This window comes from Vitis vinifera, chromosome 7 (assembly GCF_030704535.1).
Source record: "Vitis vinifera cultivar Pinot Noir 40024 chromosome 7, ASM3070453v1".
Lineage (NCBI taxonomy): Eukaryota > Viridiplantae > Streptophyta > Magnoliopsida > Vitales > Vitaceae > Vitis > Vitis vinifera.
Window position 1 is genome coordinate 21,981,723 of NC_081811.1, and position 13,890 is coordinate 21,995,612.

Here is a 13,890-nt window from a genome sequence, read left to right on the forward strand (position 1 = left end):
AAGAATATTTCCTTGTCTTTTATAAGAAAAGACAACTTTTGTACTTTGAAGTTTTTATGGTATTGACATTATCACATAGGTAAAGAAAAATTCAATCCAAGAATTTAAATTGTTAATTTTAATGCAGTTGCGAGACTGGCTAGATTTGTCTCTCAATCATGCTGTGCCATCCTCTCTTTTGATTCTTTCCAGGTAATGTGATGCTTAATCAGTTCATATGTGTTTCAACCATCAATTTTTGGGACCACTTCTAACTTCTTACTCTATGGTCCAATACCTTTTGCAGAGCCTTCACTGTGTCTGGAAAAGTGAAGCCGGAGGAAGCTGTTCAAGCTACCTTATCCTCTTTGCCAGATGAGGTTGTGGATACTGTTGGGGTGACAACTTTGCCATCCGAAGATTCTGTTTCTGAAAGGAGGAGGAAGTTGGAGTTCCTAGAAATGCAAGAAGAATTGATTAAGGTTCGTTATGACTATGTTCTACTAATTGATTTTTGAAGTTGAATATACATATATATATAGATATATATATACATGTATGTATTGTATTTCAAATAATGAATTTGTACAATCTAATAGGCATCTATATACAAAAGAAAAAAAAAGGAAAAAACTAAATTCTTAAAATATTTGTCCTAAAGTCAAAGAATCAGAATTACATGAAGAAAATAGGAAAAAATAAATAATTTCCTAAATTTGAAATTTAGCTAACAATCAGCCTTTGACTTCTCTATCCTATAAGGATTCTTAACTGATCCATCAACACTCCTCGAGCTAGTGAATAGATATTGTTCATTTTTAGCTTGCTCATGACCATCTGGAATGTCTGACTTAGAAGTTCTTTAGTCAAGATATCTACCAGTTGTCCTTCCGTTGAAACATAGGGACTGCAAATCAAGTCACTATCCAACTTCTCTTTGATGAAGTGTCTATTAACTTCCACATGCTTTGTATGATCATGTTAGATTATGTGCATTATTAGTAGTTAACTTATTGTCACAATATGACTTCATTGTTCCTTTCCATTTAACTTAAAGATTATTAAAAATAATCCTCAACCAAAGAAGCTTACATATTCCATATGCCATGGCCTAAATTTTGACTTTGCAATTGATCTAGGCACAATTCCTTGCTTCTTACTTATCCAAGTGACCACGTTTCCTCCTAGGAATGTACAATATCTTGATGTTGACCTTCGATTTACAACTAGTCTTGCTTAGTCAATGTATGCTTCCAATCTCAACTTCATACTCCTTTTAAATAGAATACCCTTTTCCAAAGTGAATTTCAAGTATCGAAGAATTCTATATATTGCTTCAAGAAGACTTTCTCATGGTAAATGCATGAATTGACTTATGACACGCGCAACCTAGACTATATTCGATCTAGTATGGGATAAGTAAATCATTTTTTCCAACTAACCTTTGATACATACCTTGGTCTACAATTGCCTCCTTCTTAGCATCTCCAAGTTTATGATTTTGTTCAATGGTAGTGTCAATTGGCTTAAATCCTAGCATCCCAGTTTTCCACAGCAAATCAAAAACATATTTTTGTCGTAATATAAAAATACCACTCTTTGAATGAGCCATTTCTTTGCCTAAAATATACTTCAGTTTCCCAAGATTTTTTATTTCAAACTCTATAGCTAGGTATTTTTTAAGTCATTCTATTTTTTCCAAATCATCTCTAGTCACGATTATGTCATTTACATTTCCTAAAGTTAAGTGGTTAATAAAGAGAGTATGATTTCCCCGACTTTATCAATACTTCATCCTCACCATGGCCTTAATGAATCTACCAAACCATGCTTTGGGAGATTACTTGAGTCCATATAGAGCTTTTTTTTAGCATGCATACACAATTATTATTGAAATTTTCATTAAATCCTAATAGAGCTTCTATATAGACTTCCTCCTCCAAATTACCATGTAAAGATGAATTCTTAATTTCATATTATTACAAGTAATAACCAATATTAATAGCCAAAGAAAACAAGATATGAACAACATTCAACTTTGCCATTGAGGCAAAAGTTTCTAGATAACCAACTCCATGGTTTGTGTATAACTATTACCTACTAATCTAGCTTTATATCTCTCTAGAGTCTCATTTGTGTCATATTTCACAGTGAACACCCCTTTATACCCAATTGACCTTTTTCCCTTAAGAAGTTCTACAATTTCTTATGTTTGACTCTTCTAAAGTGCTCTTATTTCCTCACTCATTGATTTTCTCCAATTTTCATTCCTAATTGCCCTTGGATTGTTTTTGGAATTTTGATGGAATTTAGGTGACAAAGGTAGTCTTTATATGAATATGATAGTTTATCAAATGAGATAAAATTGGAAATAGGTGTTGAGTGCACTTTCGAGTTTCTTTCCAATGGCAATAGGTAAATCTAGGTCCTCAAAAATAGTCTCATCATGAGAATCTTCAACATTTTCCAACCTATTTTTAGTATACTGAGAAGAAAGCAATTTACAAGAAAAAAATAATTTAGTATGTATCACAGGATCGGATTCTTAGACTTGCTTTTGTTCAAGTTATTGTTGTTTTCCTCTTGATAGACTTGTAATGGTATGATACTAAGGCTACTAAGTCTCTTAGCTTCCGTTTGAAGGTTTAGAGTTGCAACATGTGGGACAAAGGAAGGCATGGATAGTTCAAGGCTAAAAAACAAAAAATGATGGCTTGTCTTCTATTAAAGGATCTCCCTAAAGATAAGTCTTGGAATAAAATGGTTGGTTTTCCACAAAAGTGACATCCATGGTTCTGAAGAACTTTTTGGAAGATGAGTGATAGCATCTATAACCCTTTTTTTTTAGAGAATATCCTACAAAAGTGCATTTAAGGGCTTTACGGTCAAGTTTGTTGCGGTTTTGAGCATGAATATGAACATAAGAGAGAAAACCAAACACTTAAGGAGGGAGTTGACCAAAACCATCAAAATTAAGGAAAAACTTCGACAAAATAGTCAATGGAGATCAATGATCCAAGACTCTAGAAGGCGTTTTGTTTATTAGGTATGTAGTCATTAAAACTGTTTCCCCTCAATAAGACTTAGGCTCATTATTTTGAAATAATAGGGCTCTTGTAACTTCTTAAAGATGCTTATTTTTCCTTTCTATAACCCCATTTTGATGTGGAGAATATCATTACAAGAAGATTGATGAATGATGTTTTTTTCTTGGAAAAATGTCACCTTACATTTTAAATTTGAAACCCAAATTGGTTATCAATCATTTTATGGAATATAGAAAGCACACTATTCACATCAGATTTATTGTTCAACAAATACAACCAAGTGACCCTAGTCCAATCATCAATGATAGACACAGACTATCGAGATCTAGAAACATTTGGAATACAAGAAGGGATCCCACACATCTACATGAATCAAAGTAAATTTATGAGATAATTTTTTACTGTTTAATGCAAATGAGGCCCTATGATGTTTGGCCAATTCATAGACCTCACAATGGAACACATTGATATCGAAATCTTGAATAAAGGAAACATTTTTCTTAATAAAAGAAATTGTGGATGTCCTAATCAGAGATGATGTAGCTAAATTTGGTATTTATTGGATGAGAGTTTTTCTAAAGATAAGAGGGTGGTAGTTTGTCACCACTTCCACTAATAGCTTCAATAAGGTGCAGCCCTTCTTGTTCTTTAACATGCAATCATCTTTCCTATACCTCAATCCTAAATACACAATAAGAAAGGAAAAATGTTTCGCTGCAATTTAAATCTTTGCTAATTTGATAGATTGAACTAACAACTTTGGTACATGTAATATTGAGCTCAAGAACAAAGATGGTGATAAATTTATTGTGCCCTAACCAACTATTGTAGCTGAAGTACCATTAGCTATTTTAATTTTTTTTATTTTGGAGATATGGACTATATGTAGAGAAATGATGTGAAGAATTTGTCGTATAGTCAATAATGCCTAAGTCGATGACTCAAAAACTTAGGAAACAATCTTTTAAGACACTAAGAGTTGAAAATCATAATACTTATTGGAGTGTGGCTAGGCCCTAGTTCAATCAAATGACTTAGCTTTCCTTTACCTTTCAAGAAAGTTGTACCTTGTTATGACTAAACAAGATAATTCCTCCCACTTAGTTAGTTGGACACTTGAAGATTTTAATGCTTGCCTATTGATTGTTAAGAAGTCACGACCTAATTGTTTACCTTAGAGATTTCCAATATGGTGTGTTGAGTAAAAAGTAATTTGTGACCACATAGAATGGTATAAATAAAAAGAAAGAAAAAAAAAGTGATGAGAATGTGATGGAGGACAACCTTAGGATGGTTGCCTACAATGAAATAGGTGGGCTAGGCATTTTATCTTTCAGGGTTTAAGGAGATAAATAAGGGATAAAGTTTATGCCTGCAAAATGGAATAAAACAAAATATAGAGAAAGATAAGGAGAAAAGGGATAAAACCTTAGAGTTGCTCTAAGGCTTTTTTGGAGTCTCACCATTGAAAATTGCAAAATATGTAAGAAAAAATAATATTATTAATCATCAATCAATATTTTGGTTTACCTTAATTAGCCTTATTTATAGCCTTTTATAAGAAATTCATGGTCTACTAGGATTCTAATAACCCATTATGATTCTAGTTCTAATTCTTCTATAACTTAATTAGCTATTCCTAATTTTACTCCAATAAATACTAATTCTAATTTAATTCCAACTAAAACTAATGTCCATCCTCATCAATCCCCTCTGAGTTGGAAAAAAACTTGACCTCGAGTTTTCATGATTTTCCATGATCAATTGAAATCTTGAGCAATGCCTTCCACCCATTTTTTTCTTTGTCAACTCTTTACCACGATAAGATAGCATCTCAATATCTCTTGAACTTCTTCAATTTCATGTAAGGCAAGTACCAAACTCCGAAAGACTTTCCGATGTTGTGAAACAAATTGATAGTTCTCAAAATAATTACGGGTCATCAAGAAGCTTGTGGTAAGTTGATGGAGGACAACCTTAGGATGGTTGTCTACAATCAAATAGGTGGGTTAGGGTTTTTATTTTTTAACGTTTAAGTAGAGGAACAAGGGATAAAGTTTTTATGGTAGAGAAAAATAGAATAAAAAATGTAAAGAAAGAAGATATGAAGAAAAAGAGACAAAAACCTTAGAGTCTCACTAAGGCCTTCTAGGAGTCTCACCTAGAAGAAGATAAATAGAGTCTCACCATTGAGGATTGCAACACTTGGAAAAAAAAAGAACGTGATATTATTGACATCAATCAATATGATGCAGCACACAATTATCATTAGTTTCTATTTTAGTTTAGTTTCTATTTCCATTAGTTTCTATTTTAGATTAGTTTCTATTTCCATTAGTTTCTATTTTTAGTTTCCTACATCATTAGTTTCTATTTTCTACATTATTAGTTTCTATTGTAGGTTCATCATTAGTTTTCTATTTCTTTCCTAGTTTTCCTAGTTTCCAATTACCTTGGTTTCCTATTTCAGTTATTTCTTTTATTTTTGCATTACAAACATTATTTAAAAGCTCATTGTAATTATTAGAGAGGAGTTCAATATATTTTTTCAAAATTATTCTCTAATTTTTAGATCCTATTGTGATCTTTGTGTTGGTTCTCGAGTGTTTTTCTATTTCGTTTTGAAACAAACCTTTCGCTGCACCACAATACCTTTGATTTACATTGATTAGCCTTATTTATAGGCTTTTTTAAGAAATCCAAAGTCTACTAGAATTCTAGTAACCCATTCTAACACTGATTCTAATTCTCTTATAACTTAATTAGCTAATCATAATTTAACTTTAACAAATACTAATCCTAATTTAATTCCAAGTAATATTAATCCTACATTAATTGCAACTAATGATAATTCCCTTTCTTGATATATATCTTAGAGATTCATCCTCATCATAAGTTATTTGTTACGCATAGGAGGAAGCTTATTAGGTAATTCTACTAACCATAAGCCAGAAAAATTATCAAGGATATTTTTTTTTTTATAGGAAACGACAAAGGTATATATTGATAAAAAGGGAAGTACAAAAGAAGGATGAGGAATCCTCCCACCAAAGAAAAACAAAACTACAAGGAAACAAATGCGAGAAAATACAAAGTAGATACAAACAACTACTCTAAGTTAGGCCAACCCATTGAAGTTACACATCGCTAACCAATCAAGGTGTATCACATTAAGGGGAATCCCCTTAAAAACCTTAGAACAAAAAGCCCAAAGAGAAGCAAGGAAATGAATCATGTCCCAAAAGTTCTCTGAATTCCTTGTTTTATCCTAAAAAATCATTGTATTTCTTTCCCGCCACACCACCCATAATAAAGCGATACACACAGCTTGCCATAAGACAATCCCTCTCTTAGAAGATCCAAAACCATTAAAATTGGTAGATAACATGTCAAAGATGCTCCTAGGAAGGACCCAATCTGTCTTTGTTAACTGAAATAATTTATACCACAACCCCATCGTCAGAGAGCAATGAAGAAAAAGATGATCTACTGTTTCTCCATGCTTCATGCACAACATGCAAATGTCGGGACTAAGTGTTTTGTAGGGTCTTCTCAACTGTAGCATGTCATTAGTATTTACCTTCTTGTGAGCCACTAACCAGACAAAGGACTTGATTTTGAAAGGGACTTGAGAATTCCAGACTAACTTGGTAGGGAAAACTGAAGGCAAACCAGAAAATTGGGATAAGGCAAGAAAGAAAGCTTTGACTGTGAAAAGTCCTGAAGGAGATAAAGACCAAGATCTCTTATCTGGAACCGAAGATGATAAATGTAGATGATCAAGAGACCGCATGAGACTTTCTAAATCTTCTATCTTGAAATCGGAAAGGTTACAGCGGAAGTTAAAGTTCCAAGAGAAGGGGCAAGTGGATCTGAGAATTGAAGAATTAGGAATGTTTTTGTCCATGACTACTCTAAGTAGTCTTGGATAACAGACCCCCAGAGGTTGATCCCCCCACCACAAATCTTCCCAGAACCAAATTCTTTCCCCATCTCCTACCATGAACCGAGTAAACTTGGAAAAATCTTGGAAAACTTGTGCAATAGCCTTCCAAGGAGAACGATGTGACCATCTAACAACAGTGTTGGCATCCCAACCATTAGAGTGTGACCCATAAATGCTTAAAATGACTTGATGCCACAACGCTGAACCCTCCCTAGGATACCTCCACAGCCATTTCCCTAAGAGAGCGGAATTGCGTAAGGAAATCCTTCCGAGACCCAATCCCCCTTTCATCTTCAGATTACACACTACATCCCAGCTAACTAGATGATCTCTTTTGCCTTCCCCAACCCCAGACCATAAAAAATCTCTTTGCAACCTCTCAATTCTTGCTGCCACGGAGGCGGGAATCTTAAACAAGGAAAGGAAATAACAAGGCATATGAGTGAGACAAGATTGAATGAGAGTTATCCTGCCTCCAAAAGATAAATACGCCTTTTGCCACCCATCTAATCTACTTGAGATCCTCTCAATCACAGGATCTCAAAAGCTACTAGACTTGGGGTTTCCACCCAGAGGAAGACCCAGGTAGAGTATGGGCCACCCAGAAGCCTTGCAATCAAGCAACTTGGCCAACCTATGAAGATGATTCTGACCAAGGTTAATGCCGTAAATATTACTTTTGTCAAGGTTAACCTTCAGCTCAGAAATATGCCCAAACACTAGCAAAAATTATCTAGGATATTATGTAATCTTGTTGGATATTTATCTTTCTTTTTAAATTCATCCATTTCTTAAGTCATTAAAGCAAAAATAATTTTAGTTTCCATGCTCTTCTTTTCAAATTGAAGTTTGGTAAACACATTTCTTGGTTATGCTTCCTTTGGCATCGTAACTGGTGGAGCTTCTTTCATTGGACGAAGGATCTCTTTATGCCCATTGTGTATGGGAGTATATATATTTTTGTAGCCATCATGTTGAGCCCTTCTATAAAAAAGTCAAGGTCTTCCAAACAAAAAACGACTCAATTTTATTGGTAAGACCTCACACCATACATACTCTTCAAAGTCCTTACCAAAAAGAAATATGGCTGAGCAAGGGAAACTTACCAAAATGGAGGTGTCATTAATCCATGCTACTTAGAATGGATTTGGATGTTTCTTTGTTTTAAGGTTTAGCTTCTCAACAAGTTTTTGCAAAGCTATGTTCAAATTGATACTTCCATCAATGATCATAGTATATAACCTTCCTTAACAAGAGACACATGTATGGAAAATGCTAGTATGTCTCCAATCTTCTTCTCTTTTCACCTTTGGGACAACTAACAAAGGTTATACTACAAGACTATCACCTTCGGTCATACCATCATAGTAATCACATTTGTAATTGGGTTCATTTTCAATACAGGTCTCTTCTTCCTTTGGATAACTCTCTAATTTAGATTATGGTTCTTCAACACAAAAGTGTAAACCTTTGCTTAGGCACACAACAACATAATGATCATGCCCACCATACTTTAAGCATAAAGGAGTCACACCTACCTTTTTATATCCAATATTCATTGAATTTTTACCCTTATTAGCATCTCAATTAACCACATTTGAAGCTTGTTGATTACTGCCCTCACCATTCAGTTGGTTAAAGTTTGGAAATTTGTTGTGCTTAATGGTTTGCTTATTGTTTGATTGAAAAAAGTACTCCCAATTTGTGAACTTGGACATCTGGAAGCCTAAAATTTGAGTCCCTCTTCTATTGTAAGGGCTAGTTGATAAACATCATCCATAAGGGCTAGATTGAAATCTATGGAATTGCCCTAGCGAAAGTACTCCCAATTTGAGCCCCTCTTCTATTTTAAGGGGTAGTTGATAAACATCATCCATGATATAAGTGCGTGCAACTATCATCTCAAGTTGAATCTCCATTTGAATCTAGCTTTATAACGGGCTACAAGTTGAGCCTCACTTTCCCACACTTGATTTTGAATGCTCAATTCATGGAATCTTTCTTTATATTCTTCAACTAACTCAATACCTTGTTTGAGAGAAAACAATTTTGTACACCTGAGTTGTTCATAGTCAACTAGGAGAAAGTGTTTCTTCATCTTGTCTCATATGTCCGCTTCTATAAAGTTGATTCTTAATATTATGTCACCATAGACGTACTACTCCTTTCAACTTTGCCTTCACAAAACAAACTTTTCTATTTTTAGGCATAGCATACCAATCACAGTAATTGTTTATTGACATCATCCAATCAAGAAAAAATGTTGGATTTAATTTCCATAAAATTCAACAACTTTAAGGCTTACCTTTTTTGTCACATCATCATCTTGCTCAAAGAGTTTGCCCTTTCTTTGATTTCCCATCCTAATATTGCCTTGTTCTTCACATGATCTACAGGGCAATTATTTGAATTAATGGCTTGCAGTATCATCTTCAATTGGTTTTTTTTCTTGACTTTTTTCTAATAACTCCATGATTTCATCAAGTTTGCTACTTAGTTGTATTATAATATCTTGATGAGATTTTCGTGTGGCAAAAATTTCCTCTAAGTGTGTTGTAGCAACATCTTGATTATTAGAAGTATTTTTTGAACTCCTGCTTGCATAAGTTGCTCTGCTCCTTAATTGCATAGGCATTCAAGCCAAGAATTTTTAACTTTGATACCAAAACTGATGTAAGTCAACCCTAGGATGGTTGCCTACGATGAAATAGGTGTGTTAGGGATTTTATCCTATAGGATTTAAGGGGAGGAACAAGAGATAAAGTTTATGGTAGCAAAATGGAATAAAATAAAATATAAAGAAAGAAGAAGAGATAGAACCTTAGAGTTGTACTAAGGCCTTCTAGAAGTCTAACCTAGAAGAAAATCAATGAAGTCTTACCATTGGAAATTGCAAAGTATGTAAGAAAATGTAATATTATTAATCATCAATCAATATTTTGGTTTACATCAATTAGCCTTATTTATAGGTTTCTCTAAAAAATCCAAAGTCTACTAGGATTCTAATAACCCATAATGACTCTAATTCTAATTCTCCTATAACCTAATTAGCTACTCTTAATTTTACTCCAATAAATACTAGTCCTAATTTAATTCCTATTAAACTAATGCCCATCCTCATTAGAACGATTCTTCGTTGTCAATAATGAAGGCTAACAGTTGCAAAACTCCTTGAAACCAAGAAATAATCGGGGAATTAAAGAGCCTAAAGATCTAATACCATGAAGTTGAATATTCGCATTATTGTATTTTGAATATTGAATCTATACTAGCATATAAGGTTTTCTATACAACAGAAAAAGAAAAAATAACTTCTTAAAATATCTGTCCTACAGTCAAGGAGCTATATGGAAAAATAGGAAAAAATAAGTAATTTCCTAATTTTGAAAATCAGCTAACAATCAGCCTTTGACTTCTCTATACTATAGGTATTTTTAACTGATCCATTAACACTTTTCTGTGTTAAGGGGCTCCTTGTGATGCTTAAGTACTGTGGAGTTCTTTACTGTAACTCTACAGTTTTACACTCTTGTGTGGTGTTTTCACTTTACTGATACATTGTGTTCTTTCTTGTCACATTCTGTTGGTGCATCCACTAATGCTCATTGAGGAAATGCTATTATCATTACATCCTACATATTAATAAGAAATAGATTTTATGAATTAAGTCACTCATACAAGATTCCTTAGTGTATTTAAAAATAAAACTTGTTTGAAATACTTCACAAGTCAGTATTTGCAATGTTTTCTATAGCAGGAAATCCCTATTGTAACCAGTATTTTTCATAAAACTTTATCTCTGATACACTGCCTTTTACTAAGTTAATAGTGGTTATATGCTTTTAGCATTCCATGTCTTCATCCCTTCCATGTAGAATTTATGCAATGCTTTTATAGTGCCAAACACTATCCATTTCTTTAGTTGTGTGTGATATCTTTACCTGATATATTGAACTGACAAATGCAGTTTTCTTTTATGTGATATGTAAATTCTATAAGCTTGTGGTGACTGGTGAGACTTCTAAGTTTGTTTTCTGCTTCCCTAAGTTAAGCTGCTTGTTTTAATGGATTAGAGTTATTATGCTTCTATTATGTAAGCTTATTTCCTTGGATTTTCTTGATTGCTTGGGAGGGCTTAGGCTGCTTAAGGGTCTGTCTTTGTCTCTGTTTTTGCCTTTTGGCGCTCTCTATATACTTTCTGTATACTAGGGTTGCTCTCCCTTTTCTGTTAAGTGCCTTTTAGTATTTCTAGTTTACTTATCCCAAAAAAAAATGGAAAAAAAGGAAAAAATTATTATGCTTCTCCATTTTAGTAATTACAAGTGCTTGAGAACTATTGGAGCGACTTCAACTTTTTCGTGGATGCCTTTTTGTTTCTTTTTATCTTAAATGCTTTGATCCAATTAACAGTGCTTCTAAATTAATCGTTTACAGGAAGAAGAAGAGAAAGAGGAAGAGGTGCAGGCACGGATAAAGGAATCCACTGTTAACCAAAAGGATGTGGCTTTGGAAGAGATGACTATTCCAACGGCAAGAGAAGCACAAGAACAGGCAGAAGCAAAAACTTTGGAAAAACAGCAGCAGATTTGTGAGCTTAGTCGTGCGTTGGTTGTTTTAGCTTCTGCATCAGTAAGGATTGGATGTAGCTCTTGTTACAGAACTTGTCAAGTGTTGTAAGCTTGAGGTGATGCCATCTGTAAGAATCTTAACTTGCTTTTTCTCCCAATTCTTTCAGTCAGTCAGCTGGGAGCGTGAAGCGTTCTTAAGACTTGTCAATAAAGAGGTGCGGATTTATCATGGCTATAACTATATCTTTATCAATACTATGAAATTTTACTCCTTAAGTTTGCAGCCTTAAAAGAATGTTTCTATTTTTGGAGGTTCTTTTTCTCTGCATATTACTGTATGCTGAATTTTATTTTGTTTCTTTAAGAATGATAGAGACTCCTTATTCATTTAACTATTTGGATTTTGTGCACATTGAGCTTCTACCTTTATATATTTCATATTCATCTTTTGGCTAGTGTATCATTCCATTGACATGATATCGTTGTGCCTCCACCACTGGACAGAGCATTGAACATGTTCTAGGTGATTTTCAATGTGATAAACAAATTAAATATTCATTACAGGCATAATTCACTTAAGTGCTTGCTATCATTTTTTTTTTTCTCCCTTGGACTACATGTACATAAAGCTGCTTTTCCATGCTCGTCACTTCGTCTTCAATTTGCTTAGTACATAATAGATACCTGCCTGGTCAGTTATAAGAACTGCATAACAAAGAATAGTGTTCTTATATTTGTGTCATCCTGTGGCAACCATTTTTTGATGAGTCCTACATAGGAGACAATCAATATAATAAAAAACCACACTAAGAATTAATTGCTGTACTCTCCACTTTATATCTACCATAGACTACATTTGTTTGTTTCTATGGTATTTGCAGATAGAGCTGTACAATCACATGGTTGAGAAAGAGGGTACAGAAGATGAAGAAGAGGCTAGGGAGGCTTATAGAGCTGCCAGGAAGGACAGTGACCATGCTGTTGAGATGGCTGTTGCTGACAAAGCTTCTTCTGCTCTCATTGACAGGGTAAGTAGCTTTTGAAAGGGTCTCAAGTTGCTATGATCTCCAATTATACCTTGATGTCATCCAACCTATTTTTCTAATCTGTCTGGCTCATGAATTGTAATGAATCCAATATGGAGAGTTAATAAATGGGTTGTTGTGTCCTTTCACATTTTAGGTTGATGCTATGCTCCAAAAGCTTGAAAAGGAAATTGATGATGTAGATGCCAAAATTGGAGACCGTTGGCGGTTACTCGACCGGTATGCTAATTTCTTCTTGGAAATGTGTGTGTGTCAGTTATGGTATATTTAACTTACCTAGGATTCCATCATGATCTCTCACTTCTGCTTCTCTTTTAGCTAACACAATAAAAGTCAAATGGATTTTAGCTCATTTGTGTATAATGTCAAGTTGTTCTAGGAAATAGGGTTCTTAATAGTTGTGCTGCAATATTGTCAGGATTACCTTACTTTGGTAGGTCTTGTTGTCACTTTTAAGTCCTGTTTGATAGAGATTCTTAAATGCCAAAGGCAATGTTTAAAAGTAACAATTTTTAAGGTGTTAAGATAGAACTTCATACGTAGGTCTTTTCTTAACATGATTTATCTATGTTTGGGAAAGAAAGAGAGACCTCTGCTTTTCCTCATGATGTGTGAAACAGTTTTTTATTTATTTATTTAAACAATGTCAAGATTATCCATAATTTTAATAAAAGCACTTTTAAAATATAGTTCTCAAATATAAAATCAACCACATAATAAAACCTGCAACCTTTAAACAGGAAAGAACTGTAGAATTAGCTAACTTTTTGGTGCTAGATATTTCCTTCCTAACATCCAATATTGTGGCAAACCTTGAAGTCTTAAGTTGTTTTAATAGCATGGAAAAGATACTTCTTTTGCTACTGCAATAATCTGAATTATTGGCTTGCTTGAGATTTTGCCTGTTTGGACCCCCTCTATACTGACATTTTGTTTCCTAAGAAAGCTGTTTTTAGAGATAGGCTGAATATGGGGAGCAATGTTAGCCCAGCAACCAATACTTAAAATAAATAAATAAAGGGCAAAGATTATCATCAATGGATATTGGAGAACATAGTGGACATGGTGGAAGAAGTATGGAAGTATTGATATTTTCAGCATCAATTAACTCAGAAAACCTTTATATGTATTATATTGAATCAAAAGAAAAGTTTCTATATGGTTTGTAATTTCTATTGTTTTACCTCACTAGAGAATATGATGATCTCTGTGTTCTTTTTCCTTTTTTCCTTTCTTTTTGCTTTGCCTCAAAAAAATTACCAGTTATTTTTTTGGTTATGTGCATTATTCTGACTGCCTCTATC

At 33.8% G+C, this 13,890-nt stretch overlaps 1 protein-coding gene across 5 annotated transcripts in view; it reads left to right on the forward strand.

The window, feature by feature from the left end:
- Positions 1–13,890, forward strand: part of LOC100853162 (uncharacterized) — a 30,384-nt gene that overhangs the window by 14,215 nt on the left and 2,279 nt on the right. For all 5 annotated transcript variants that reach the window (XR_009466199.1, XR_009466200.1, XR_009466201.1 and 2 more), the window contains 6 exons: positions 128–192; positions 287–461; positions 11,407–11,601; positions 11,708–11,755; positions 12,422–12,568; positions 12,723–12,805. Coding sequence is in view for 2 of the 5 variants with exons in the window: in XM_059738397.1 (XP_059594380.1) it covers positions 128–192; positions 287–461; positions 11,407–11,601; positions 11,708–11,755; positions 12,422–12,568; positions 12,723–12,805 (713 nt within the window). In the remaining 3 variants the exon portion in view is untranslated. The remainder of the gene's footprint in view (positions 1–127; positions 193–286; positions 462–11,406; positions 11,602–11,707; positions 11,756–12,421; positions 12,569–12,722; positions 12,806–13,890) is intronic.